The sequence below is a fragment of the Podarcis gaigeae genome (assembly GCF_964106915.1).
Source record: "Podarcis gaigeae genome assembly, chromosome: 10".
Taxonomy (NCBI): Eukaryota; Metazoa; Chordata; class Lepidosauria; order Squamata; family Lacertidae; genus Podarcis; species Podarcis gaigeae.
In genome coordinates this window covers 24,553,174-24,580,649 of record NC_139686.1, presented here as the reverse complement: position 1 = coordinate 24,580,649, position 27,476 = coordinate 24,553,174, and the positions used below count along the sequence as shown (strand labels likewise).

Below are 27,476 nucleotides of genomic sequence, written 5' to 3'. Positions count from 1 at the left end.
AATAATAATAATAGGAATGAACAGCCGAGTCAAAAATACAAGGGAAATCCATACAGCTGAGATGTACACAACTGACACTGTCGAAATTACAGAAGGGGCAATGGCTTATTCCTTTATGTTTTATCTCTACTTTTGTGGTTCATAAAATTTTACACATTGTTTTGCACCCCAGAAGGCAGGAGTTATATCAGGCAACAAACTAACTGTAAGATGAAGTCAGAGCACAGAAGTAATAATAATAATAATAATAATAATAATGATGATGTAATTTTCAAGGAGAATGTAAATAACCTCAGAGCATTATCTAAAGCAAGTGGTCACAAATCAATCAGTTTATGAGCTGGTGATGAAATTAATGCATAGTTTATTACATAGTAACCTACATAGTCTACATAGTAAACAAGAAAGACCACAAAAGTGGTACAGACCGACTTCCTTTCTGCACATTCTGCTGTATAAATGGAAGATTTCACATCAGGAACCAGAAAGTCCAAGGCTATGTCTCACTCCGAGCCTTTCCTGCCTCCAGGTCTGAAGAGTTACATATGAAGAAGCTCAAACCTCTTTTGACTGGCTGTGTATTTTCCACAGAGAAGGAAGTGGAGAAGAGGCATTTGCTATGCAAACAAGCCCTCCTGTCACCGTAGATCTTACACATGCCAAGAAATCAAAACCAAAGCAAGAATGGCTCATCACTTGAAAACTGATATTTTGCCCAAGGAGGAAAGGAGATACGAGTTTTAAGTGGCTAGCTGTTCTGACACAAAAGTGCTTTTAAGCAAGCAACACATATGTGAAAACTGTTACTATGCCACTTCAAAACTCTGTATGTTTGAATCTACCCAGAATCAATTCACTCATAACACCTGACACTTACTTTGAATGACAGCGGGCACTTCCCCCAGGACATACATTAAGACACATTTTAATGGGTTATCTCACCTGGTGATGCAATATTCTTCGTCTCCAGGGATGCCCAGATAACGGGGCCTCTCTCCAGTGGCAATCAGAAATCTTTCTGCTGTGTAAAACTTCTGAACTCCTTTGTTATTTGTTGCCTGTAAATAAAAATGCCAGCAATTTTTAACTGTAAAAGCCTGTGGCTGTGAGCTCTCATTCCGTTAAGCCAGAGGAGGATGGGAGATGTTGCTAGATGCCAAATGCTCTGGGCTAGCAGCCAGATCTAGCAGGATTTCTTCATTTGAAGCAGACCACCCAACCTTCCCCAGGAAAAGAAGGATAAAGGCGGCAATTTCCATTACCTTAATTTTGTGCGGCCCGACAAACTCTCCATAAGCGTTTTCGTATGTGACTTTATTCTCTCGGAGGGAAACCCTGTAGCCCCAGTTCAGAGAGCCAATATAATTCTGAACTGCTTCAACCATAGTATCCCAGCTGTGATTTATGGCTGAGGATTTAAAAACAAAAGTTAGATGGCAGTTCACTCCTCAGCTTCCCAAGGCTTTCATTTTCCATTAGCATGCTATGCAATAACAGACACACCTGATGCACGGCTGTGTCTCTCCTATTTATAATTAATTCAATTCCCCAAGCTTTGTGGAGTTTTGCCGACACTGCACAGATTAACAATGTGGGTGAGTGTGGTCCAGCGTATTTTGCAGGTGTTGCAACATAATGCTCTGAAATCATCCTTTAGAAAGGAAGGTCTTATACACATAGAACCCACATTTGCTTTGCTATTATCACTGCTAATATGAACATCTGATCAGTTTTCTGATACTCCACTTGGTGTCTCCAGGTTTTAGGCAGATAAAATATGTAATCACAATAAAAACTTCTAGAACAGCCTTCCTCAACCTAGTTTTAACTACAGCACCTTTCAGCCACAGCGAATGTGGCTTATGGCCAGGGATAAAAAAATAAATCTGTAAGGCACCAGGTTGGGGGAAAGCTATCTGGGAATCCCAAAATAGTGTATAAATTTTGGTGTGTGTGTGTGTGTGTGTGTGTGTGTGTGTGTGTGTGTGTAAAGCAGACCTCCATCCCTTTGAATCCTGTTCCCCACCAATGGTCTCTCTACACCCTCCACTCAGGTTAAACTTCCTAAGAGCAGCACAGATTACACAGACAACAGACAACGTGGGATTCTCTGTCTATACCTTTGTCATCCAGCTGCCACCCAAACTTGGGCGCATCCTTTATGGCTTGCCCAAGCAAAGCCGTCTGGTGCATCAGCTTCTTTGGAATGCATCCTACATTGACGCAGGTTCCTCCGAGACCTGCAAAAGAAAGGCAACCTAATGAGCTTCATACAGCAACTCGTTATGGCAGGACCACCCAGTCATTCAGTATGGCATTCAAATTGACCAGCTGTATAACTTTTGGTCCATAGGTCATTGGCTGTTTAAACAGGGAAGTTGGCCCATTCTGTCAGAGCATCCAGTCCTTCCTCTACAACAGCAGAGTCCTGCCTTCCCCAGGGCAACTGGAAAAACGTTATTGATCTGGACTTTTATTTCTTCAGTGTATATACTGGGAGTGGGCAGGTAGGCAGATATGAAAGCCAGTGACAAGCAAGGTGGTTTTGGAGCCTATGTGACTGGTGCAACAAGGCCGCCCAATTTTTCAGGGGGAAACTAGGCCCAATTTTGTCTTCCCTTACCCTTCAGAAGCAGCAGCCAGGGACACTCTGGCTGAAGGGAAATACATGGATGATCCCTGTTGCCCCCAAACTCCAGCAAGATAGAAAAGAGCCATGTCTCATGAGGAGATCGTCTGCTTTGCATGGGGAAGGTGCCAGGTTCAATCCTGAAAGCCTGGAGAGCCACTGCCTGTCAGTGTAGGCAAGGCTGACCTAAATGGACCGATGGTCTAACTCAGTATAAGGCAACTTCCAACATTCATTCCACAAAAGCCAGGGCTGCACTAGCCAGTGGATGAAGCGTCCTCCTGATTTTCAGACAAAGAAAATGGAAGGCAAAGGACTCTGTAGCTGCTGCAACAAGACCCAAATGTCACTTCCCCAAGTGAGCATGCTAGCCGCAGGGAAACTGTGATCCTATGCGCTGATTTATTTATTTCTCAGCAGTAAAAATGGTACTGCTGCCAAAATTAAACATTTCTATTTCAGTCTTTACCCATCAAAATATCAAATCAACAGATAGCTACAAAGGGCGACAATTATTCTTAATATATATTGAAGGGCGAAAAGCTGACTTGTGCACTGTACGAAGTAGTACTTTATATGTTATGTGCCCTGATTCTATAGGCAATCATGTTCAAGGGTTAGGACAGGGGAGAAACAATTCAACATGTACTATGGTGTCCAAGATTGGAAGAAAATGTCAGCTTTGAATGGATGTCTTTATAATAATACAATAATAATTATCACTGTTATTAGATTCCTATGCCATCTTTCCTCCACTTATCCCCTTCCCTTATTTTATGCTCACAACAGCCCTGTGAGGTAGGTGACTTGCTCAAGGTCACACAGTGAGCCTCAGGGCTGAGTGGGGATTTGAACCCTGGTCTCCCAGGTCCTAGTCAAACACTCCAAGAACTATGCCACACTAGTTTCCCTAAAGTAGCGAAGGCTGAGAACCATTTACTTACCCCATCTTGTTCCCAAAGGAGTAGGGACAACAAAATCCAGAACTAAGACCTTCTTGCCAAGTTTGGCAGCTTCCTGGAAATCAAACAAAAAAATACCACAGCTGAAAATCTGTACTCTAAGTAATGGTGGCCAAGTTGTAAAAAAATAACTGCTTTATTATGAATTTGGGGGATCAATATCTAGTGTTCACAAGGGGCAATCTTTCTCCCCAAGTGGGTTACAAATTGATGTGGCAATCAAACGTCCTGTTATAACCGGAAAAAACAAATGGTCCAACACATTTTGAATTTGCCTGAAGTCGTTTAGCACATTCTTGGGAGGGGCTTTCCAGGACAACTTCCTTCAATCCTGCCATCTTTCATGACGAAAAGGCAAGATTGGATTTTTCACGACAATTACTACAGTCACGAGAAAAACACCACTTAGCTGAATGCCACAGGCGCAAAAGGAGGAAGGGAAGGGTGAATGTAACGACACAAACTTTAATTAAACGCTGAAGGATAATTTGGCTGCTCAAATTCCCACAACTCGGTCAAATGATGGGTTGGATCCCATTATGTGGATGGCCCTCAAGACTGGATCACAGGGCATTTTAAATGATGATACTTCTTAAAATTAGCTTTATTGCCATGCAACATGTGAGGTGTTTGTCAAGCGTTCCTGGCATGTGAAACCCGGCCTTCGCCCCCAGCCATGGCCTGCATCTTAAGCATTCCAAAGCAGATCATTATGGGTGAATACACTAAATGCAAGGATGAGTCCCCAGACCCTGGCTGCGCCGCAGAACTGAGTATGAGCCAAATCACATGTTACATTATTCACACTTTTCTTAAAGCATGCTTTAGCTGGCTCCTGGGCTCTGATGTGCTCCTGGATTGGGAAACAGTTGCTCAATGAACCCGCAACACCACCCCTCCCCGGAGTACAATTTGTGCCTAAAAGGGAAACTAGTTGTGTGGGGCAGGATTCTGGGACAGAAAACTGGCCCTAGGCACCAATGCAGACTGAAGAACACCTTCATTGCCAGGTTCCCACAGCTTTAGTTTGAAGAAAAAGCAAAGCGGCTAACATGCTTTTTAAAAAACTATCAACAGTACAAGGTGTATTTTGGCTTTGAACTTCCAATTCTGGCTGGGTGTATCGAAGTGGCAAATCTAACACCCACCAGCATTCATGGGCAGCTATCAGGACACCAGCTCCATGACAGGGTCCACTACCACTGTCTCCCCTGGGCAGCCAAGTCACTTACCACAGGGGATGTCAACTGTCGGCCATTTTATTCTTCTGATATGGCCCCAACATAGCCCTGCTCAAAGGAATTGTGGGAAACTAAGATGGTGGGTGGCTCTCATCGTTGGTACAGACAGCAGCACTGCTCCCGCCACTGACCACCACCACCACCAGATAAGCCCAGCAGGAGGCACCCAGATGCAGGAGCAGGCCCACCACATGGGCCTTTGCACCTGGAGCCAGCACAACTCATCTCCCAGTCATGGCTGCTGCAGCCAAATGCCAGGGGGGTGGAATCCCCTGCTGAAAAGAGGTTGGGGTGTGTCAGGGGTTCCAAATGCCAAAAGGATGGCCATTTGAGTCACCGCAGCACTAACAAATTTATTGTAGCATAAACTCTTCCGAGACAGAGCACTGCTTTGTCAGGTGCATGAAGGATTATGCTCAGTTGTGCACAGAAGAAGAAGTAGAAGAGGAGGAGTTTGGACTTGATATCCCGCCTTTCACTCCCCCTAAGGAGTCTCAAAGTGGCTAACATTCTCCTTTCCCTTCCTCCCCCACAACAAACACTCTGTGAGGTGAGTGAGGCTCAGAGACTTCAGAGAAGTGTGACTAGTCCAAGGTCACCCAGCAGCTGCAAGTGAAGGAGCAGGGAAGCAAACCCGATTCACCAGATTACGAGTTTACCGCTCTTAACCACACCACACTGGCTCAGCAGGACGCGGCGGCAAGCACAGGGGAATGCTACTACAAAGTGAAGTCAGGAGGCTCCCTACTGCAACAGAAGGGTGTTGCCGTTTCACTGTACAGAACGCAAATGCAAGATCCGAATAATAGAAGATCCGATCAGAAAGGGTGTGTGACACCCACTCCCTACTGATAACCAATTGATAAAATATAAACACCAAAAGGGAGACAATTGCTTTCTGTAAGTGAGCTGGCCCAGGCCTGCAAAAGCCAAACTGATCCCAACCAACTCTGACTGATACTGTCAAAGCTGCAAATGAATTCTAACTCAACTTCATTAGGAAGCTTCCTTGGAAACTTTTTTCCAAGTTTGGAAGCCTTCAAATGTGGTGCAGAGTGTTCAGGGACACTGAAATGCTCTCCCACTTCTTTCCTCCCTGAGTGTTGCCAGTTTTAATCCGTCATCTATGATTCTGGGAAAAGACTCATGCCTGAAATCCTGGAGAGCCACTGCCAGAAGTAGAAAATGTAAAGCTAGATGGTCAATATCAGGCAGATTCTCACACTCCTATAATTCTCTCTCTAGTGCTACAGCTTTATAATTCAACTCACAGTAGGAACTAGAAAAAGCATACTAACTACTTTGCTGACATGGGTATGAAACATTTGCTTGCTTTCTCCCTAAATAGGTGGCCTTTTCTTGTCCGCTGTTCTCTTCTCCTTTTCCCAAATTCATTATCAAGAACTCTAGTGCTCAAGCTGGTGATTAAGCATGGTATATTTTAGATGGCAGGCACTATTCATCAGTACATTACATACTTGTGCTCCCAACTGCAGAACCATCATTTGTCTGCAAAAGGAGCAAAGCCCAACAATTTAAATAAGGCACTCACACTTCAGTGTAATTAATCACCAGCCTGTTTTTTAAGCCATTGACCACACCAGGTATATCAGAGCTCTAGAATGGCAGGAGCATCTTCTTGGAGGACCAAGATGCATAAACACCATCTAATTATTCCTGGAGATGATCATCAAAGGAAGTAAAGAAGAGAAAAGAGGAAAGAGATAGAGGCCCCATCTGCACTATACATTTAAAGCAGTATCATACCACTTTAAACAGTCATGACTTCCTCCAAAGACTACTGGAAATTGTAGTTTGTTATGGGTGCCAAGAATTGTTAGGAAAGCCTTATTCCCCTCACAGAGGTACAATTCCCAGAATTCCCTGGGAAGAGGGACTGACTGTACACCATTCTGGGATACAGTCTCTGCCCAATTATTAAGAGCAACGGGATAGAATGGACTCCAGATGGAAAACCTGGTCTTTAGTCAAGAGTAGAAATGTTTCCAGAAAAAGGGGGTTCCAGGTCCATTCTAGAAGGTAGATCTAAAACAGATCAGTGATGTTCCCAGGCTAGAATTTGCCTTGCAAATCCAAGAAGCCTCTAGAGGAGGAAGGAGCTGGATTTGTCATCAATTCTTTTGCAATACTAATGTTAGAGTGTGCACAGAAAATCGTATCTGCACAAGGCCATTTTGCATATGGACAGAATGGATTGCAAAATCTTTTTCAGACACCGGATTCTCACTCCTACAGCTCAGAGTGGATCCATTCTTGGAGTAGGACCAAGCTCTGGTTGGCTAGATTGCTTTCATGACCACACTTCTACTTATCATACCTTGGAAGCTGCAAGTCCACCTGAGCCCCCTCCAATAACTATCAGGTCGTAGTCATAAGAAGGTACCAGTGCTTGTCCATTCACATCCAGAAGCTTTTTCAGGGTTCTTTCATGGTGTACCTAAACAAGAGAAAAATAAATGTGTCCATTAAAATGAGCCCAGGATAGCTTGGTACTATGAATCAAATGACAGGAAAAAATTATTATGGCAAGGGGAAGAAATCATACGTGGAGAATAAGGTGCACTGGTAGTGTTTAGCAAAACAATGGAAGCTGCCTTATACCAAAACAGACCACTGAACCATCTAGCTCAGTGTTATCTACACCAGGTGTGGACCACTTTGTTTTTTACTAGCATCTTGAGGTCCACCAAGCAGAGCCAATTGCCTACTGCACCATACTGAACCATTCACAGGGATGACCAGAATCTGAGTTATCACAGACTTGGGATGCTAATATGGTAAGAGAAAAAACCTCAGTAGTGATTGTTAGTTATATAAACCCAATCTCTTTCCTTAAGCCACTGCGGATGTTTGTCCTTGCTGATAACACTGCGGTGGTGATTACGAGGCCTACAAAAGTAACAACAACGAATCGTCTAAGCTACAAATGTTAAAACCATGACTATATCCAGGAGTGGCGCTTTAAACATCACTGACTACCTTGCCCCCCCAACTCCTCCCCCATCATGTACTAGCAACTGCAGAGATTGTAAGAAAAGAAGCACTCATTGTCTGAATTATCAAATTTGGAATCAAAATTCTCCTGCAGGAAATTTGTTTCCTGTATTGTAGATGACTAGGTACACCTGCCATCCCATTTTGTAAAATTTAATAACTTGTTCCTACTCTCCGCTTTCCACAATTTGCTATGTGTGTTACTTGGGGCTGGTGTTACTGAGCAATGGATGATTGGGCCATAGGGCAGCTGGCTGGTTTGATTATCTTCTATCCTGCTCTAATCCTAGAAATCTATGAAATGAAAAGTGAGAGTTCATAGTCAAGTGAATGGAAGCATCCTGGAAAAGGGGTGTCCACCTTTTGCCTGGAATTCTGCTAGAAACTGAAAATATCCCAGAGGAAATCCCAGTTTACTACAAGGTAAAGATATTTAGATATTAAGATCTGATCGGAATCTTTGCTTTACTAAGGTTAGGAGCACCCACAGTTGTGATGAGAAGTGCAGTAACAACTTTACATCAATCTTCCCCCCCACAGTGGGGCAGAAGTAGAGGAAAGGACTGAATCTGCCCCATCTCCCCACCTCCTTTTATAACCTCCCTCAACTACTTTTGCTTAAGTAAATAAGTAAATAAAGACACAAGGAAAGACTGAAACTCACATCTAGTTAGGGCCTTAATTTCATTTTAGAACTTCCTCCTGCAAAACTATAAAGAGAACCTGTAAAATGTTAAAGTCATCCTGTTTAAATAGCAGTTTTGCTGCCCCACTGTCTCTATAGCCAATGCTACGCTTCTCGTAAATATCCATGCCGCCAAATAATTAACAAACCAGAATTGCCTGTTCACTGGCATGGGGATCATATTTGCATGAAACTCTCTTTCACTCACAGGTTGATAGCTGTAGACACAAGGCACAGAGACAAGTGTACCTACTGCAACCCTGAACCCATCTCTTTGGCATGCACATAAAAAAGCCCGATCAGCTTTCCTGGAAAGGATGGGCAGGGTTTGGCAAGGCACCAAGCTGCTTGTTGCAAAAGCAGCCATCATTATGTGAGATGCAGCCCCACTGGTCAACTGAAAAGGCACAGCTCTGTTCAGCTGCAAATAATGATTTGCATAAGTACAGCCTAGAAGAACCAATCAAAAGCCTACCCTTTTGTATGCATGCATTTCCTCTACACCAGTTTCGGTGTATGCTCCAGAAATACAGATAAAAATCAAATCATACCGTGCCACAGCCCAGAAGAATTGGACCGGTAAACTATGATTAGCAGCCATTATCCTCCGGTAATGATTATCTAAATTTCACAAATGCATTTTGACAGCTGGGGTTGGCAAAACACATTCCCTATCTCTCCACTCCGGTTAAAGTCATTGCATCAAAAATTCACAAGGCCTAAACTTCACCAGGAGCAGAACTCTCCCGTCTCTGGATAAAACGTTTCTGCTACCATTGACCTCGGTGGTACAAGAGGATCTCAACAGCAGATATAAGTCAAATTAGAGCAGTTCCAGAGGGCCTTGACTTTTGGAAATGAGAGCATTCTGATTTATTTATTTATTCCACTCTTCTTAACAGGGTATTTATTTATTAATTAGAAATATACATATACATATACATACATATATATATATATATACACACACACACACACACACACACACTGTTTTCCATTTATTATGTATGAATCTAAAAACACTTCATAAAACGCATAAAAGCATGAAATTAGCAGCTGTTAAAAATGTCCAGAGATCCCCTCCAGATATCCTTTAAATTGGGCAGCCATGAGATTTGTGCTCTCAATACTGTTCCCACCTGCAAAAAGGTTTTATTTTGGGAGGCAGGGGGAGAGATAGGTTGTACTCAATGCCAGTACAACTCAGAGTAGACCCTTTGAAGTGGTTAGACATGATTAACTTAGGCTTATAAATGGGCCTACTGGTCAGTAATCACACAGCTCAAAGATGGAGTTAACTCTTCATTAGCAAGATGATTGATTTCCACAGGCCTAATAAGCAGAGCAGCTCATTCTCTGTGTTCTTCCTCCATGAAAATCCCACTCTCCTGCTTCAGCTTCTGCCTCTTATTCTAGACTTCTCTCTGCCACAGACTCTCCCAGCTCACTAAACCCTGTTACCTCTTCAGCTTCCAACATCACCTCTTCCCAGTCTTCTCCCTCTGACCGCTCAATTGAGGTCCCACCACCAGTCCCTGGGCTCCAAGCCTTCTTCCCTTGGCGATTCCCCAGCTGCTTCCTCACATCATTCCTCTGCATCCAACCAGTCCCTGACACAAAACTTCATTTCCCGAAGCCTCCTACTGAAATACTGCAACTTTTTATGCCACAAATGTCCCAGTTTTGTCCCACTTTCGCCCTCCCAGATGGCAATGCATGAGAACATAAGAAGAGCCAGCAGGATCAGGCCAGTGGCCCATCTTAGTCTAGCATCCTGTTCTCACTGTGGCCAACCAGATGCCTGGGGGAAGCCTGAAAGCACTCTGCCCACCTGCGATGCCCAGCACCTGGTATTCAGAAACATACTGCCTCAGACCATGAAGGCAAAGTATAGCCATTCTGGATTGTAGTCACTGATAGCCTTATGCTCCATGAATTTGTCTAACCCTCTTCAGAAGCCATCCAAGTTGGTGGCTATCACTGCCTCTGGTGGAAATGAATTACATAGTTTAACTGTGTGCTTTGCCAATGCACTGAGGAAGCATCTTTTTTTAAAAAAAGAGAATGTCGTACAGACAGCCCAGTGTAAGTCCACCACTAATGCACTATTATTGTGTCCGTGACATGTCACAGATTATACCTGCAAAACAAAAACACCACACTGGAGTAGCACACATCATTTCAGCAACTACAGCAACCAGAATGGGAAGGAAACCCTCCACAACCATATAAAGGAGCTTTGTGTTCCCTTGGTCTTTTCTGGCTGTTGATATTAACCGTCAGAAAACACCAAGGAAACAGAAAGGTTCTTCATATACTTAGATAGAAGCAACAATACAAATATAATAAGACAAATGGAAATATGAGAAGCACTGAAAGGAAACAGCAGAATGAGCTACACAAGAGGGAGAAAAGGGCATGAATAGTTAAAAAGACAGGGATACTAAGAGTTTGCCTGGCGTCTAATTGCCTGGCACTGGCATCTAAAAGCCAACAGATTAAGCTACAAGCCTGCTTCTTTTGGGGAAGGAATCCCAATAACTGGGGCACCACAGATGGAACAAGTCCTATTTCTGATCACCTCCTAGCGTATCACAGGACCAGCAGGAACTGGCAAGTCCTCACATACGATTTCCAGTGAAGAATGCGAGAAGGTCCCAAAGGAAATCCTTTCCCCAGATTACTTCCTGTACTCCTAAGTGAACACTACACTACAGCACTGCAAACACCAGGAACAGGAAATGGGACAAGATCACGTTTGCCCTCGTGCTTTGATCACCATACTTTTCAAGTCAGAAGGGAAGTATGTGGGAGGATATGGAAGGCCTTTTCTGTTGAAGCTCCTACTCTGAGGTGCACCATTTGCTCCAGACCAAACTTGATTGTGTTTTTGTTTGTTTCGGGACACAAACAAAAAATACCTATGAGAAAACTGCTGTGAAAAGGGCTGCTTTTTATATGGGCTGCCTTGCATACTTTTCAAGTGACTTTAAAACATGTTTATTGCAAAATAAATTGTGTGTGCTCTCCTGTTACTTGTAAGGCACTTGAAGCACTTGTTGCTTGGAAATCCTGAACACTGATACCATTAATAAACTGGCATTGCTGACTCTTTGGGTGAATGGTGGGCACAAATGGAATATGACGCTTCTTTCTGAATGCTTTTAACCTATGACTTTTGAACTCACAGCTTTCAGCGCAGAAGCAAGTCACAGGGGTGAGCAGCCTGAGGCCCTCAATGTAATTTAGGACTCAAATTCCCATCAGTTATAGGCCAGCAACATATGTAGAAATCTAGATTCAGATTTCTACTCAGCTATGAAGTTCAATGAGCATCACCATCTCTCAGACTGATGCACCCCACAAGGTTATTGTGAAACCAAAATGGTGCTTCAATTTCTTTGGGGAAAGCGTGGGTTCAAAGCATAGGAAATATGGTAATTATCATTCACTGATCTGTAATCTCATGGAACGCAAATGCTTCCAATTGCAGGAAGAAGTCTAGCACAGTTGCCTGGGTGGCCTCAGAATTCCCCTTCAGATCTTTGTGCTGAATATAGGCAGGTTTGAACCAAACTGGCCTTAACAGAAACTTAAAAACAAACAAACACCCGGTTATTTGTCATTTGCAGATATTATACAGAACAGGAACAGATTAACTTCCCTCCCACCCACCCCTCGAGTAACATATTAATACATGAGATGTAACACAACTGAAGCCATAATCACCCTAAAAAAAGAAACAAAGATGTGTTGCTGGTGGCCGATAGCCATGTTCCTTTCTGTACGCATATGCAATAAAGTCAAACCATTATTTTCTAGAAATTATCTCTTGTTAATAGGAACTCCGAGGGCCCGGCTTACCTGCACACCCCTTCTCCACTCTAAGCCCTCAAGTGTTCACCCTGAACAGGCCTAAAGACTTGGATGAAAATGCTCCTACCCTTGACCTCAAGGCAAGCCAGGAATGAACTTACTGCCAACTGGGCTCACTACTGCACAGATCTATCTACTCCCTGGCCAGATCTCTGTACTTTGGCCATTTCCTGCAATTTATATCCCACCTTTCCTCCAAGGAGTTTAAAGTGGTTTAAAGTGCATGGTTCCTCCCTCCCCGTTTTATCCTCAAAACAACCCTGGGAAATAAGTTAGGCAATGCCTGGCCCCAGCAGGTCACCCAATGAGCTTCATGGCTGCCCAGGTCCTCATCCAATCCCTACTCTAACTGCTACACCACACAGATGAGAGCAGGCATAGGCAAACTCGACCCGCCAGATGTTCTAGGACTACAAATCCCATCATCCCTAGCTAACAAGACCAGTGGTCAGGGATGATGGGAGTTGTAGTCCCAGAGCATCTGGAGGGCCGAGTTTGCCTATGCCTGGACTTAGAGGGATATTAAATTTAAACTACGTACAGCACGGGGGGGGGGGCATTCCAATGCACTATTCTATCATGACGCCTCCCTTTCAAAGCCACGTTGCTTTTTAAAAAACAAGTGTTATCGGAAGAGTTCACTCTTCCCTCTTTCCCGCCCCATATGCTTCGAAGTGCCCGCGAGAAAATCTAAAACCAAAACACAGGAAGAACGAAGCAAACGGTGCTTGAGGCTTTCCCTTCTTTGTGGGGGAAACCAAGCCTTACAGCGCAATCCCATGCACGTTTACTCAGAAGCAAGCTTCCCGCCCGCCAAGTTCAGTGCACGATCCCATGCAAGTTTACTCACGAACAAGCCCCATGGATTTCAATGGGCCTTTAACTCCTGGGTAGGGGAGGGTTAGAGCACTCCTTTAAACGGGCGTTTAAGGACGCTGGTGAGAGCTTTGTTTTGTTTCCAGCCGTTTCCTACCTTCCCAGTCTTGTCTTGGCCTCCGATCTGGTTCTGTCGGACGAAGACGACCGGCACCGACGGCTCCATGGCGACTTCCAGGACCGCGACTCTCAACAGCGGCGCATCTTCTGCAAAGGGGAAGAAAGGAGAAGCACGCCGCGTGCGCGAGGAACGCCTTTTATGACGCTTCGAGCCCGGGGATTGGGGGGCGTGGCCTCCCGCCTCCCCAGCGCCGCGTCTCGCCAAGTTCCTTGAAGCTCTGCGCTGAGTCAAAGGCAAAGTAAGCATGACTTGCTGTTTCTGTGACTCTCCGCCCCCCCCCCCGCTTCTTCCTCCTTCCTCCTCATTACGCGCCACGGATCGAACCGGACCGAATTCGCAACATTTCTATTTTGGGGGTGGGGGTGGGGCTCCTCGGCAGCAAGACCCAATGGCTTCAAGTTGCAAGAAAGGAAATTCCGACTAAACATTGTGGGGAGGGGGCGGACTTTCTGACAGCTGTTCCGCAGTGGAACAGAATTCCGCGAGAGGTGGTGGATTCTCCTTCCTGGGGGGGGGGGTTTAAGCAGAGGTTGGATGGCCATCAGTCATGGGTGCTTTAGCTGGGATTCGTGCATTGCAGGGGGGCTGGACTAGATGACCCTGCGGGGTCCCTTCCAACTCTTAAGATTCAATTATTCTATTGCGTTCAGCGAGACTGCTTGCTCTTTCTGCTCAGTTCCTGTTTGCCCTTGCTCAGACTTTCCTACACTGCAGACACTTCCTTAAAGATGCTCACATTTCATTGAATGCAAGGATCGGACATCCACTTTCCCTTCCATTCTGAGCAAGGGGCAAATGCAAAAGGACTTATCTCTGTCAGCAAGTAAAACAGTGCCCGATATAGGTGCCTTTCCCTCCATTGATGGGAGAGGGTGCCTGTAGCATGTTGCGGTCCGGTTTCTTTTTCTGCCTTTAGATGTGGTATTCGTTTTGTGACTGGTGCCCATGCTATCCTACCTGGATAGCTCAATTGATTACAGCGTGGTGCTGATAACACCAATATTGCAGGTTCGATCCCGGTATGGGACAGCTGCATATTCCTGCATTTCAGGGGGTTGGACTAGATGATTCTCAATATCCCTTCCAACTCTACCATTATATGGTTTTCAAAATTCCATATGTGCCCTCTGGCTCCAAAAGAATGGCATCTGCTGATTTAAGTGCTTCGACAGGCATTAGCATTGGGGATGGTGTTTAAAAAGGCTAAAAGTTACCAAACAGTTTACATAAAGAGAGTCTGCTGGAACCTTTAACAGATTTATTGTAGTATGCATTTTCATTGACTGAAAGCCCACTTCATCAAATATGTGAGCTTCAGCTGGCAATCAGACAGAGTGACTTTATCATTCTGCATGCCTGAGTTTAGAGGGAAAGATTGAACCTGAAATGTGCAGTCTGTGACACTGTGTGTACAAAGCTCAAATATACACAAGATAAGAACAGCGGCTAATCACAGCAGGAGTAATTAGCAATAATTACTAATTTAGCACCTTTAGTGGACCTTGGTCTGGATTGCATCCTAAGCAAATAGAATAAAACATTCTGATAAAATATAGTTCCGCAATCTCACACTGGAGCCTTTAAAAGTATTTTGTTGAAGACTCCCTTGGGTCAGGAAACCAGTGTACTGGGAAACTGAAATATTCTCCCACTGGTTCCTGAATGCTGCCATGTTTTTTGAATAAGATTTGTGCTCATTTACATCTCAGGACACAAACTGATATACAGTACAAGCCAAAGCAAATGTGTATTCTTTATTTCTCCAAAGTCTCTTCTGTCTTTAAAAGCACAAGTATGAAAGCTGTACTAGGGGTATTTTGGAATACTAGCTAGGATCGTGGAATGGATGCATCAGGAACACCACTTACCAGCACCTTTTTGATTAGTACTTGTGTTAGAATTCAGGTACTATTGTATGTATCTCCTCTGGTCCCTGGTGAATAATTCCCATAAAGAACAAGGGGTAAAGTAACACTGCTGTTTTTCCCTTCCCACGCCTATTATTGGATCACTTACCATATATGAGACCTCAGGCGTCATATAAATCCAAGTTACGTATACTTTGGATCACATTTCACAGAGATAAAAGGAACTTGTTTTCAAGTAACTGTGATCAGAACAAGGGTGCCACACTTCAGTCAGATCAACCAGTTAAGGCCTTATATAAACAAGATTAATGCCTTCAATAACATTGTCTTAAAGAAGCTTTTAAAGGAACGCTTCATTTTCTGCTACCTCCCAGAAATCACAGGACACACATAGACACAGGCAAGACCAAAGACGTTGTGTGGATATTTTTAACAGCCACTCCCTTTTTGTTCTGGGCTAGCAGCCAGTGGCAGCATGACAAAGCAAAAACACACTTGTTCAATAGCATGGCAGAGATCGAAAGCTGGGATGGAGAATCTTTTTCATCTCGAAGGCCACATTTCACTTCTGGGAAGCTCTCTGAAAAGGGAGATTAGCGCCACACCCCACAGCTACCTTTGACTGGACTTAACCATCCAGGGGGGTCCTTCACCTTACCTTTTACCTGCAACTGAAACACAGTATGAGGACTCTGAATGAGGTGTATGGGGTGTGAGGGGAGGGGTCGTACCTTTGGTGTGCTCCTTCTGGGGTAGTTTGTCCACCTTTGGTCCCCACCCTGTACTCAGCTCTCACCTGTGACTCTCAGAAGTTGTCAACATGTAACAGCAGCCACACCCCGGGAACAGCTTTTACTGGCTGGCTAGAGAGTAGCCAGTGGGGTACCAAACCCTTGGTGAGTTAGGGGCTTCCCCTGCATGTGAAGACAGGCTCTGGCAGATTGAGTGGACAAGACCAATAGTAGGTCCAATGGTCAAGCCGGTGGTTTCTGCGTGTGCTGTATAGAGAAGTGAAGGGCAGATGGCATTTGCCAACCTGGAATAGGGAGTCCATCTAGGACATAGGTAGGCAAACTAAGGTCTGGGGTCCGGATCCGGCCCAACCGCCTTCTAAATCTGGCCCGCAGATGGTCCGGGAATCAGCGTGTTTTTGCATGAGTAGAATGTGTCCTTTTATTTAAAATGCATCTCTGGGTTATTTGTGGGGCATAGGAATTTGTTCATTTCCCCCCTTCAAAATATAGTCTGCCCCCCCCCAAGGTCTGAGGGACAGTGGACCCACCCCCTGCTGAAAAAGTTTGCTGACCCCTGATCTAGGAGATGGAAAACTCTAATCCTAAACCTCTGCTGCCTTGCAGGACATCTTTGGGAGAAGAAAAGGCTAAGGTGTAAATCCTACACAAATCTGGAGTGGGGTCCCTAAGACAGTTGGATACCAACGCCTTGTACACCTCCTCCTGGCGACTCCTGCAGCCAAGATGCCCAATGTGTTGCTCTGCTTTTCTGTGTACCACACCAGCAAGGCCAAGGGGAGGGTCTTGTCATCTGGGCAGTCCAGAACCTCCAGACACACTGCCCAGGCTTGCACCCCTAGCTGGTCACTCAAACCACTAACATAGCGGTTTGACTTTGCCCCCGGAGGCACACTCCATTGTCTCTTGAGATAGACAGATGCCAACAATGACTCTGTGCACAGACAGTGGGATTGAATCATGCCCACTTCCCCTTGCTAACCCTGTCGTCGTCCGTTCCGCCCGCCTCGCCATTCACCGCATCCCCGGGTGCATTCAGCATGTCTGAAAGAGCCATCCTGTCTACAACTGAAGCTAGCAACCCTTGAATAAATGTATCTGTTTGTATGTGCCTTCGGGTGATATCCCAAATGAGGACAGGGGCAGTGTCGGTGGGTAAACTACAGTGCTCAGAATTACTTGAGGGAAATTATGTGCTTTGAATGTGCTTTAAAGGTACATTGCATACACAGCCTAAAAGTCACCGTGGGAATTACTTCTTGTAGACATGCCTAGGATTGAGCATTTAGGCTCCCTGGCTGATTAACATAAGACAGGAGGAAAAGACCAACAAAGAGGGAGGGAAACAAGTATCTTGTGAGCTTCGGACAACTGGTTGTGTAACCTATTAAAATGCCATGAGAGAAAAGCAGCTATTACTTAAGTATGAAAATGCAGTCTTTCGTAATCTACCCATCACCCCTAAATATGCTGATATAAGAAGAAGATCTGGATTCTTTGGGTATCACAAAGAAATAAACAAGAGTAACCGGACTTGTAAATGAAAATTAAGGTATCAGGTGAATGTTGGGGGAGGCATAACTTGGCTGACAATTAGCAAAATTGCTTCATAGGGGGTTAGCTTAGAAAATAATTATGGTTTGGCGTTTTAAACTGATCTATTGGTGTGGTTGTTCTACAAATTGATTTTTTGCAATAGTTGTACATTCAAGTCTCTTGTCAAGATACATTCACTGTGGATGGAGACAGGGCACTTCCATTTTGTGGGGGCTGTATTAGGTGCCTGGCAGTGAGTGCACAGGCCAAACACATTGGAACTGTGCCAATTCCCCTGCTAAACCCCGCAAGGCAGACTTTTCATCTCCGATTTTCCTGTGAATCTTTGCAGTGGGTTTTACCAGAGCTTTGGGCTGTTTCCCAGGACATCACAGTTGTTGTGATTAATCAACTAGGACAGTTAAAGTTGATTAACCTTAAATACCGTATTTTTTGCACCATAACACTCACTTTTTTCCTCCTAGAAAGTAAGGGGAAATGTCTGTGCGTGTTATGGAGGGAATGCCTACGGGTGACGGGGGGATCTGCTGCAGTCGTGAGCAGAGGATCCATGTTTCCCCTTCCTTCCCTCCTCCGTGGCTTGCTTTGAAACAGCAAAGCGGGAAAAGAGCCGCTGAGTGGGGAGGAGAGAGGGAGAGAGAGCCTGCTTCTTTAAAGGAGCAAAGCGGGAGAAGAGAGGCTCCTTTAAAGCAAGCAGGCTCTCTGTCCCTCTCTCTTCCCCACTCAGCTCGCTAAATAGCAGCAAAGTTTTTCAGCTCGCTAAGCCGGGGATGAGCGGGGAGGAGGGAGAAAAGCAGAGCCTGCTTGCTTTAAAGGAGCAAAGTGGGAGAGGAGAGAGCCTTTTCCCCTTATACCCCTCTTCTTCATTATTAGCAGCATCCTTCTCCACACACCCCACGCATGCTCCTTGTCTCTTGAGTGCTTTTCCTTCCCTCACCACTTAAAACATGGTTACAAAGCACGGATCCACATGGACCCTCAGGATTTTTGCACTGGGTCACCCCAAATTCACCATCAGATCACATAGCATGTCCATGGCTACATCTTGCACCAAAAAAAATCACGCACCCACTGTTGCCTGGGGCCGCAGTGGTGCAAAAACGTGGTTACAAAGCATGGATCCACATGGATCCTCAGGATTTTTGCATTAGGCTACTCCAAACTCACTGTCAGATCACATGTCTGTGGCCACAGCATGAACCACAAAAATCATACATCCACTGTTTCGTTTAGAATATTTTTTCCCTTGTTTTCCTCCTCTAAAAACTACGTGCGTGTTATGGTCGGGTGCGTGTTATAGAGCGAAAAATACGGTAGATTAGTCCCATGAGTTTTAATTGATGAACTGGTTAGCAGCAGTTTGCATATGACTACTACAACAGCCTTGAAGAAAAGCACACTTTGTCCTTAGGTGTATTGATACATCAGCAGGAACTATCTTAGAAAGGGCATTCTGTCTTGCACTTCTGCAATGTGCCTGCAAACTGCAGTTTTTATATGCACAAATTGAAAATAATGTAACATTTAAAAGAACCATACAACACAGCAGCCACCCTGTTGCCAGATTAATCAAGGATGTCTGTTCAGTGGACTGAGGAATCAAATGATTAAACTTTGCAGTCCTACAAATTATTCCTTGCCTTCTTGCCAACGGCAAGTAAAAAATTGCCTCTGGGCAAGGACAGGATGCTGTACTAAATAATGCAGTAATACTACAAATCACCCAGTAATTGCCTAGGTGTTTCATTCATGCTTATGTTCCCGCCCTTATCCTGGAATTCTGGAGATTAAGATTTGAGAACAGGCTGTCTGCCTTAGCCCTGAGAAACTCCAGATCTTCTTTGCATGAGAAAACTTGCCCAGTTCCTCACCTGCTTCTCTCCTGAGACAGTGGATGGGCTAGAGAGAAGCTTCTGCCCTGTCTCCCTGGACAGCATTGAGCCTAGGGCTCAGAATCCAGGACAATAATTATTGCAACACAGGTGTGACTATTATTTCCCGAACAGGCAAAGCCCTAATCCAGGGGTGGGTGAACCTGCAGCCCTCCAGACTCCCATCAGCCCCAGCCAGCATAGCCAACAGTCAAGGATGCTGGGAGTGGTTGTCTAGCAACATCTGGAGGGTCACAGGTTCCCCAGCCTTGTTCTGCCCTGAGATGCCTCCTTGGTTGCTCATTCCATAAATGGAAAAACTGCTGCCAGTCTGGCTCCTAGCTAAGGTGGAGGGTATATTAAGCCAAACGGTGCTTGTTTTCAGCAGTGCCAATGTGTGCATTAGATAAACCAGGAAATGCAAAAATTAAGCTGCAGTTATCCATTTTGAAATATTAAATTAATTATGATGGGGTTTTTTTGGGGGGGGGGAGTGGAAATAAAACACACAGGAACCAGGAAGTACTAGACAAGGAGGAAGGACAACAAAATGTGCAGGTTGCAATTCAATCGCATTTTCACCGCTGCACAATATAGCAAGCTGAGGAAGGAAAATCTGATTCTCATCAGTTTCTAACATGGGAGCATGCTCAGATATTTTACAGTGGAAGGGGCGCTTTAAAAAAAGTGATTTTAGAACTGCCCTAAAGGGCTGTGGTTTCCTATGTCTCTTTAATATTTTACTATTAAATACTTTCCTATTTGATATTACATTAATAGTAAAATAATTTTAAAAGTTCCCTGTCTGTCATGAACCTACAACCAGGTGTAGATAGAACGCAAGAGTTTTGCGTGGAGCTTTTAAGCTGCCACACCTTTTGCACTGTCCAAAGTCTCAGCTACAGCATGACAAAGCAAAGAGAAAGTGCCCTATAATTATCATAGCTAGTCTCTAATAATGTTATATGCATGCATCTACATTCATTCCCTCTGCAGTGCATGACCAAACCTTCCTGTTTTCACTGTAGCTGTTTTCATTATGCTGATAAATTCCTGTTCTTGCTGTCTTTTTGTGCAATATACCTCCCTTTTATGCTCTGTGCCCCAGTGTTTGTTACACCTTTTTCATACAAGACTGAAGTGCCGAACAGTTCACAGAAGTTTGTCTTTTGACTTAAAGAATCGTTAGAAGTTAGGAAAGTGAAAAGAGCTTGACTCGATTCAGCTATTTGACCTAGATATTCAGGACAGGCAGAGAATGGTTAGTATTTGAAGATAGTGAGATGCAGAACAGGTGCATAAGTAGGTTCAGTTCATAATAATTGGGAAATTATACTTTCCCATTTTGAGAAAGTTGCCACAAAAAGCCTCAACTTCCTGCCTTGCACACTCCTCATATTTTGTACTCATGGGGAGATCTAAACACAGTTCCCCATTGACAACAGAACTCAGGGAACTCTGGTTTACATACACCATGGTTAATGGGAACAAAATTATAATCAAACCATGGTTTGAGATCCAGGCTTGTTCTCAACAATCATAGTCCTCCAAGTTTGGCCATCACATGGCACTCTAGTTAGCTTAAAAGTGAAAGCTCTCCCTCCTCACAGGAGAGAGAGAGAACATAAGGTGCTGTCGGTGACAATGCCAATAGCAGTTATAATGAAGAGCAGAAGTAGCGTGCTTGAGTGTGCGTTCAGGAGAAGACATACCGTATTTTTCGCCCTATAGGACGCACCGGCCCATAGGACGCACCTAGTTTTTTGTTGTTTTTTTTGAGGGGGGGAATAAAGAAAAAAAATTATCCCCCCCCCCCCAGCCATGGCTTCAGCACGCCCCACGCTCCAGGCAGCAGGCTGCTATCCGCAGCCTAGGGAGCCCTGCTGATAGCTTCCTGAAGCCTGGAGAGCGAGAGGGGTCGGTGCGCACCAACCCCTCTCGCTCTCCAAGCTTCAGCGAAAGCCTGCATTCGCCCCATAGGACGCACACAGATTTCCCCTTCATTTTTGGAGGGGGAAAAGTGTGTCCTATAGGGCGAAAAATACGGTACATCATATTTCTAGAGCAGAAAGGCCAACCTGGAAGTGCCCTCATTATATTCAGTCCAAAATTACCTTTCCTCTCCATGGTCAGTTCTCTTCATATAAAGCGGAAGCTGACTATACACAACTCTTGGAGAGCTGTTTATGGTAATCTTGGGCATGCACATGCCCGTTTCCTGAATTACAGTTTGCAGGCAAGTGCAAACCATAGTTTGACCACTTAAGACAAGATAGGAAACCAAGGTTTGCAGCTAAATGAACACTGGGAGTTCCAAAGGAAGGAGGGAGTATATGAGCTTGAGGTGCTCCTGCAACCTTGATTGTTCTCCAGTCCTGTGTTTTGTCTTGCTGCTTGCACCTGCCTCCTCATCTGTCCTGAGGCCCTAACTTTTATTTCCCCCTTGTTTCTGTCTTCAAATTCGTCCTTTAGCCCTGACTTTCCTCTTTGGTTTTGACTCCTGGCTTTGTTCCTCTACTCTGGTCCCCTAGCGCAACTCTTGGCTCCTGGTTTCCTGGCTTATCACAGACCGCTTCCCTGAACAATGTTATTGTTAATTATATGCTAATTAGAGGTTGATTAATTGACAAACAGCACAATTTAGACATAATACATTTGTGAGTAGCCTAATTTCCCCTTGATTTAAAAATAATAGGTGTATATGATGAGAACTGGAAAACTATGTAAGATAAATGAGATACAGATTTTGTATCTTCAATTTTGTGTTAACGAATAAAATAGCCAGTAGCATCAGCTTCTGCAATTCTTCAGTAACTTTAATTTAGCATCCATAATCTTCGCCTACCAATGAAGGAGAATGCCATCAGTGGCTACTAGCTACGATAGCTACCGTAACTCCACCAGAGGCAGATTTAGGGCAGTGCGACTGGTTCTGCCACACTGGGTGCCAAGCCTAGTTTTGTGGGTCCCATTTTATACAAAACCCTTCCAGCAGAGGCCAGACAGGCCCCCTCCATATGGAACATCCAGCATCTGCAGAAGACTTTTTCTTACACCAGCAGGCATTTTAACTGAATTCTGTTTTTATCGTTTTAACTCACTTTCAGTTTCATTGCATTCAGTTCCTCCTGTACGCTACTCAGAGGGTATTATAATTAAATGGTATATAAATGGTTGAAAATAAATAAATAACAATAGAGCCTGTAGCTTCCCGACCTAAAATGAGACACTGTGATTTACCTTGCCTGGACTGGCTCTCCTCTGTTGCTGACCCCTGGAAACGTTTTGGATATAGAATGATTATTTGTGCCTAATCCTGGCTTGTATGACTTGACTTCCCCTATCATTGTTTTGTGTGTGAGACATGGGGCTTCCTCACAGACTATGCCTGCCAGAGAAGAACGAGAACGGACATTGTAGTGTGTGTTGGTGACAAAATGATGGCAGGTTTAAGAAGGTGTCATGTTTCCTTTAGGGTGACCACAAACCCCACCATATGACTTGGATGTCCGAAAGCGCCATTAATCATAGTCAGGTGAGCTCTATTGTACAGCCTCACTAATCTCTGCTTCTTTTGCCTTGTACATGATTACAGTCTAGTTTCCATCATGTGTCTAGGGATGCAGTTGCTCAGCTTCAATTAAAGTTAATAGAGATGTTTTTGTCCAACTAAATAAATTGGGTTTTCACCACAAGACACTTGCAAATAACCCAAGCCTAGCAGCAGAACAGCCGCCTCCTAGCAGGCCAGGCTATTTGGGGAAGGGCCACAGCTCAGTGGTAGAGCTTCTGCTCTGTATGCAAAAGACCCGGGTTCAATCCCTGATATTTCCAAGTAAGGCTGGGAATGTCCCCTGCCTGAAACCCTAGAGAACTGCTGCCAGTCAGTGTAGACAGTACTGAGCTGAATGGACCAATGGTCTGGTTCCGTATAAGGCAGCTTCCTGTGTCCATCTAGCACAGTATTATCTACCCCAGTCTTCCCCAACCTGGTGCCCTCCAAATGTTTTGGACTACAAGTCCCTTCAGCCCCAGCCAGCACGGTTGACAAGAGTTGCAGTCTGAAACATCAGGAAGGAGGAGCCTTTCCTACTATCTGCTGCCTGAATTTTTGCTCTCTCTTCTTTTTACAATTTTATTTTGATTTTCAAAAGTTAATTACATATTTGGTTTCCCCCAATATTTTTAAGAAATGTAAACTTCCTCTCCACCCCTCTGTGGTTTCCTTGTTTCCCCTTATCCTGCTGCATATTATACCTAACTTCCCACTTCATCCTAATTTAATACAGTGGTACCTTGGGTTACAGACGCTTCAGGTTACAGACTCCGCTAACCCAGAAATAGTACCTGGGGTTAATAACTTTGCTTCAGGATGAGAACAGAAATCGTGCAGTGGCAGTGGAAGGCCCCATTAGCTAAAGTGGTACCTCGGGTTAAGAACAATTTCAGGTTAAGAACGGACCTCTGGAATGAATTAAGTTCTTAACCCGAGGTACCACTGTATCTAAATTGTTTTACTGCTGCTTGCAGTTCAAATCCTACTTGCGTGTTAACCGGACTATTGTTACGTTCCTTCAGATACTCCACCGCTTACTGGAATTTCTTTCACAGAATGTTGAACTCAATAGACTTTGATCTGTTCTTTAAAAAGGCATCATTCTTGTGCCATGTGAACGGAACAAAAGTCAAAGCTTGTAAGCTCCACTCTTATTCATTAGCTGAGAAGAGAATCAAAGCTTTGGCAGGACCTCAAAAGCCATTTGGTCCAACACCCTGCTGATGCAGAAAATCCACTACAGAGAACCATAACGTTCTGGAATAATAGAATTGTTGAATTGCATTTGAACCTGTCCCTACAACCAGTTCCTGTGATTCAGGCTATGTACACATTAGTGCCTTAAAACACAGCAAAGTGGTTTCCCCTGCTGTCTTTCAAAATCACATTTGCATGCTGCTTTATACTCTAGAGAGGGCGCAAGGATGTCTTCACCCAATGTATTACCGGATTCATTTCCCCATGTTAGTAACTCTTCCCCTTCTTCCTGAAACTCCATGTCACTGCAGCTGTCGTCCACACATGCGCTGTCATCTCCACATGCACAATAGATACCTCAAATGCACACACACCGCAACTCAACCACAGCTTATAAATTGGACAGAAGCTGGGTTTGAGGAAATGGCAGAGTTTCTCAAGAATCTACAGGCTATATGTGGGTTGTGGCTAATGTCATATGTACTTGGCTTCAGGCACCAGTGGCAGGAGTATGCTGGAGTCACAGGAAGTGGGCAATGTGTACACAGCCCAAAGTGACATTCCAAGATATGGTCAATGGCAGTTGGGGCCACAGTCGGACAATCAGAGGGCTGTTTCACCAGGTGCAATGAGTATCAGCTCAATCCATGTATCAGTTTCATCATGAGAATCTGTCTAGAATTTGGAAATGTAAAGAAAAAGAAGGAACATTTTATCATATGTGGTGGGAATGTAAGAATGTAAAAAAACTTCTGGGAAATGATATATAATGAGATGAAAAAGATGTTGAAATATACATTTTTTAAAAAAACCAGAAGCATTTTTACGTGGTATTATAGATGAAGATATTAATAGGCAAGATGTTAAATTGTTTTTATATGCAACAACAGCGGCAAGAGTTTTGTTAGCCCAGAAATGGAAGCAGGAAGAAATTCCAACAAAAGAAGAATGGCAGACAAAATTAATGGACTACGCAGAATTAGATAAAATGACAGGAAGGATTCGAAATCTGCGGGACCAGAGATTCATAGAAGATTGGAAGAAATACATGAACTATTTGAAGAGCAACTGTAATCAACAAATTACGCTAGGAGGACTACAAGAGGTTTTGTAAGGAGAAATATATAAAATATTGCAAAGTAGAGAAAAAATAGTGATATTAGTTTTGAGAGTTAAATGTAATAGTGGAAGTAAGAAATGTATACTAAGTGAATAGATTGGAAAATTTTCATATGTGATTGATGGAAGTAAAGAAATGAAAGTATGTTTAATTATTGTTGAAAATTATATGTTGAAAAAACAAATAAATAATTATATTAAAAAAATAAATAATAAATAAAAGAGAGAATCTGTCTAGAATTTCAACACCTTCTGAAGTTTATGCTGACACTTGTTTAAGAGGACCTCTACAGCCGCATTCTGCCCCCTTCTTTTCAATATTCTCATTCCCTTGTCTTTTGTCATCATAAAACAGCATCCAAATACCAGTGCGCATTTGACCCTCTTCCCCAACACCTAGTGGACGGAGCATCAGGACAAGCGTCAGTCATCACTTCCATTTCCTTCATAGTTGTACACATTTTTAATGCCATTAAGTGTCATCAGCCCAAATTTGTCATGTTGTTGTCGCCATTAAAATAATGACCCATGTTATTTTGAAGCACAACCAGCTGCTTAGCCGACATTTTCCATTCCTGCCCTTTAGGTGTACACAGCAATAAGTCACGAGCCTTCAAAAGCGTTTGGCTGCCCCCTGCTATATAAAAGGAGGTCAAAGTTTAAGAGTTACTTTGCCATCAAACAGGGCTGCACCATTAAAAATAATAAAATTAAAGTAGGTGCGTGCAGCACATGTTTTTCATAGGAGGTATGTTGGTCTAAGCACTCAGTAACATAAAGGAGACCTCTTCTTCCTTGTCAGCGTTGACAAATTACAACTAGATTTTGTTCAGTAAAACTGTCCATAGTGAATATACCACATTTATTTACTTAATGGATTTTAAAACTGCCTTTCAGGATAAATTAAGTTCCAAAGGTGGTTTGCAAATTATAGAGCATGGCAATGTAGATGATGATGAAGAAGAAGAAGAAGAAGAAGAAGAAGAAGAAGAAGAAGAAGAAGAAGAAGAAGAGTAGTAGTTTGGATTTGATTTCCCGCCTTTCACTCCCTTTAAGGAGTCTTGAATCAGCTAACAATCTCCTTTCCCTTCCTCCTCCACAACAAACACTCTGTGAGGTGAGTGAGGCTGAGAGACTTCAGAGAAGTTTGACTAGCCCAAGGTCACCCAGCCAGCAACTGCATGTGGAGGAACAGGGAAGCGAACCCCGTTCACCAGATTATGAGACTATCGCTCTTAACCACTACACCACACTGGCTCACACATATTGCCACTTTTTGTTGTTGTTACTAAGAATTGTAGTTCAGCTGGCATTCTGCACATGCCCCAGAACTACTTGACTCTTTCAGTTTCACTCTGTGCAATGAGTGCAAGACTACTGTCAACATAACGGAAGAACCAAGCGTTGCTTCTGAAGCAGGCAATTTTCACATCATCTTTTTCGCTGCCTGTGGCCAAGAGCAGTTAAAAAGAATAGCTGCCCAACAGTTGCATGGATGAGATCTAGTTTAATTCTCTTTTGCACAGTAACCTTACCTTGTAGCTTTTACAGAACTGGGCTACTCACATGGGCAGCTCAAGTTGGGGGAAAGGGCCATCTCTTAATGGCGGAACATCTGCTTTGCATCTAGAAGGTTCCAGAGTCAATCCTCAGTCTCTCCAGGTAGGGCTAGGAGAAAACCCTGCCTGAATCCTGAAGAGTCAGCGCAGAGGCAATACTGAGCTAGATAAGACCAGGATAAGGCAGCTTCTTATGTTCCTATTGATTTCGGCCATCGTACCCACAGGGAAATTGCATGGCGTTCACAGCAGAAAAATGTACCTTTCATATTATGAGTGTGGATATAGCTAAGAGATCTGAGCTCTACACTTGCAAACCGGATTAGATGGTTCTTATAGCTTAGCTACACACGCTACACAGGAAACCCGTGGCAGTTGTGGTCTAAAACATCTGAAGGGCACAAGGTTGTCAGGGTAAGAGATTGACCTCTCTTCCCTTTTCCAGCTTTGTGGTTCTGATCAATTTCATGGTCTCCTACAGCTGCTTGACATATTTTTTATGCCCCAAGGGTTCTGAACATGGATTAACCTATGGGTCTGGCCTTCAACGCAATCACCCCAAGCATAACATGCAAGGCCACACCTAGATTTC

At 44.0% G+C, this 27,476-nt stretch overlaps 1 protein-coding gene and 1 long non-coding RNA gene across 2 annotated transcripts in view; one reads left to right on the top strand and one right to left on the bottom strand.

Annotated features, from left to right (window-relative positions):
* Nucleotides 1-13,545, bottom strand: part of TXNRD1 (thioredoxin reductase 1) — a 30,400-nt gene extending 16,855 nt beyond the window's left edge. The window contains exons 1-6 of the mRNA XM_083700462.1: nt 13,382-13,545; nt 7,171-7,290; nt 3,574-3,646; nt 2,121-2,240; nt 1,263-1,408; nt 943-1,058 (exon numbers count right to left, since the gene is read on the bottom strand). Coding sequence (XP_083556588.1) covers nt 943-1,058; nt 1,263-1,408; nt 2,121-2,240; nt 3,574-3,646; nt 7,171-7,290; nt 13,382-13,450 — 644 coding nt within the window. The 5' untranslated portion in view covers nt 13,451-13,545. The remainder of the gene's footprint in view (nt 1-942; nt 1,059-1,262; nt 1,409-2,120; nt 2,241-3,573; nt 3,647-7,170; nt 7,291-13,381) is intronic.
* Nucleotides 13,546-13,557: 12 nt separating this feature from the next.
* On the top strand, nt 13,558-25,456 carry LOC310826336. The gene is made up of 3 exons (XR_014555764.1): nt 13,558-13,643; nt 22,929-22,988; nt 24,701-25,456. It is a non-coding gene; the product is annotated as an uncharacterized lncRNA (long non-coding RNA).
* The last annotated feature ends 2,020 nt before the right edge of the window (nt 25,457-27,476 follow it).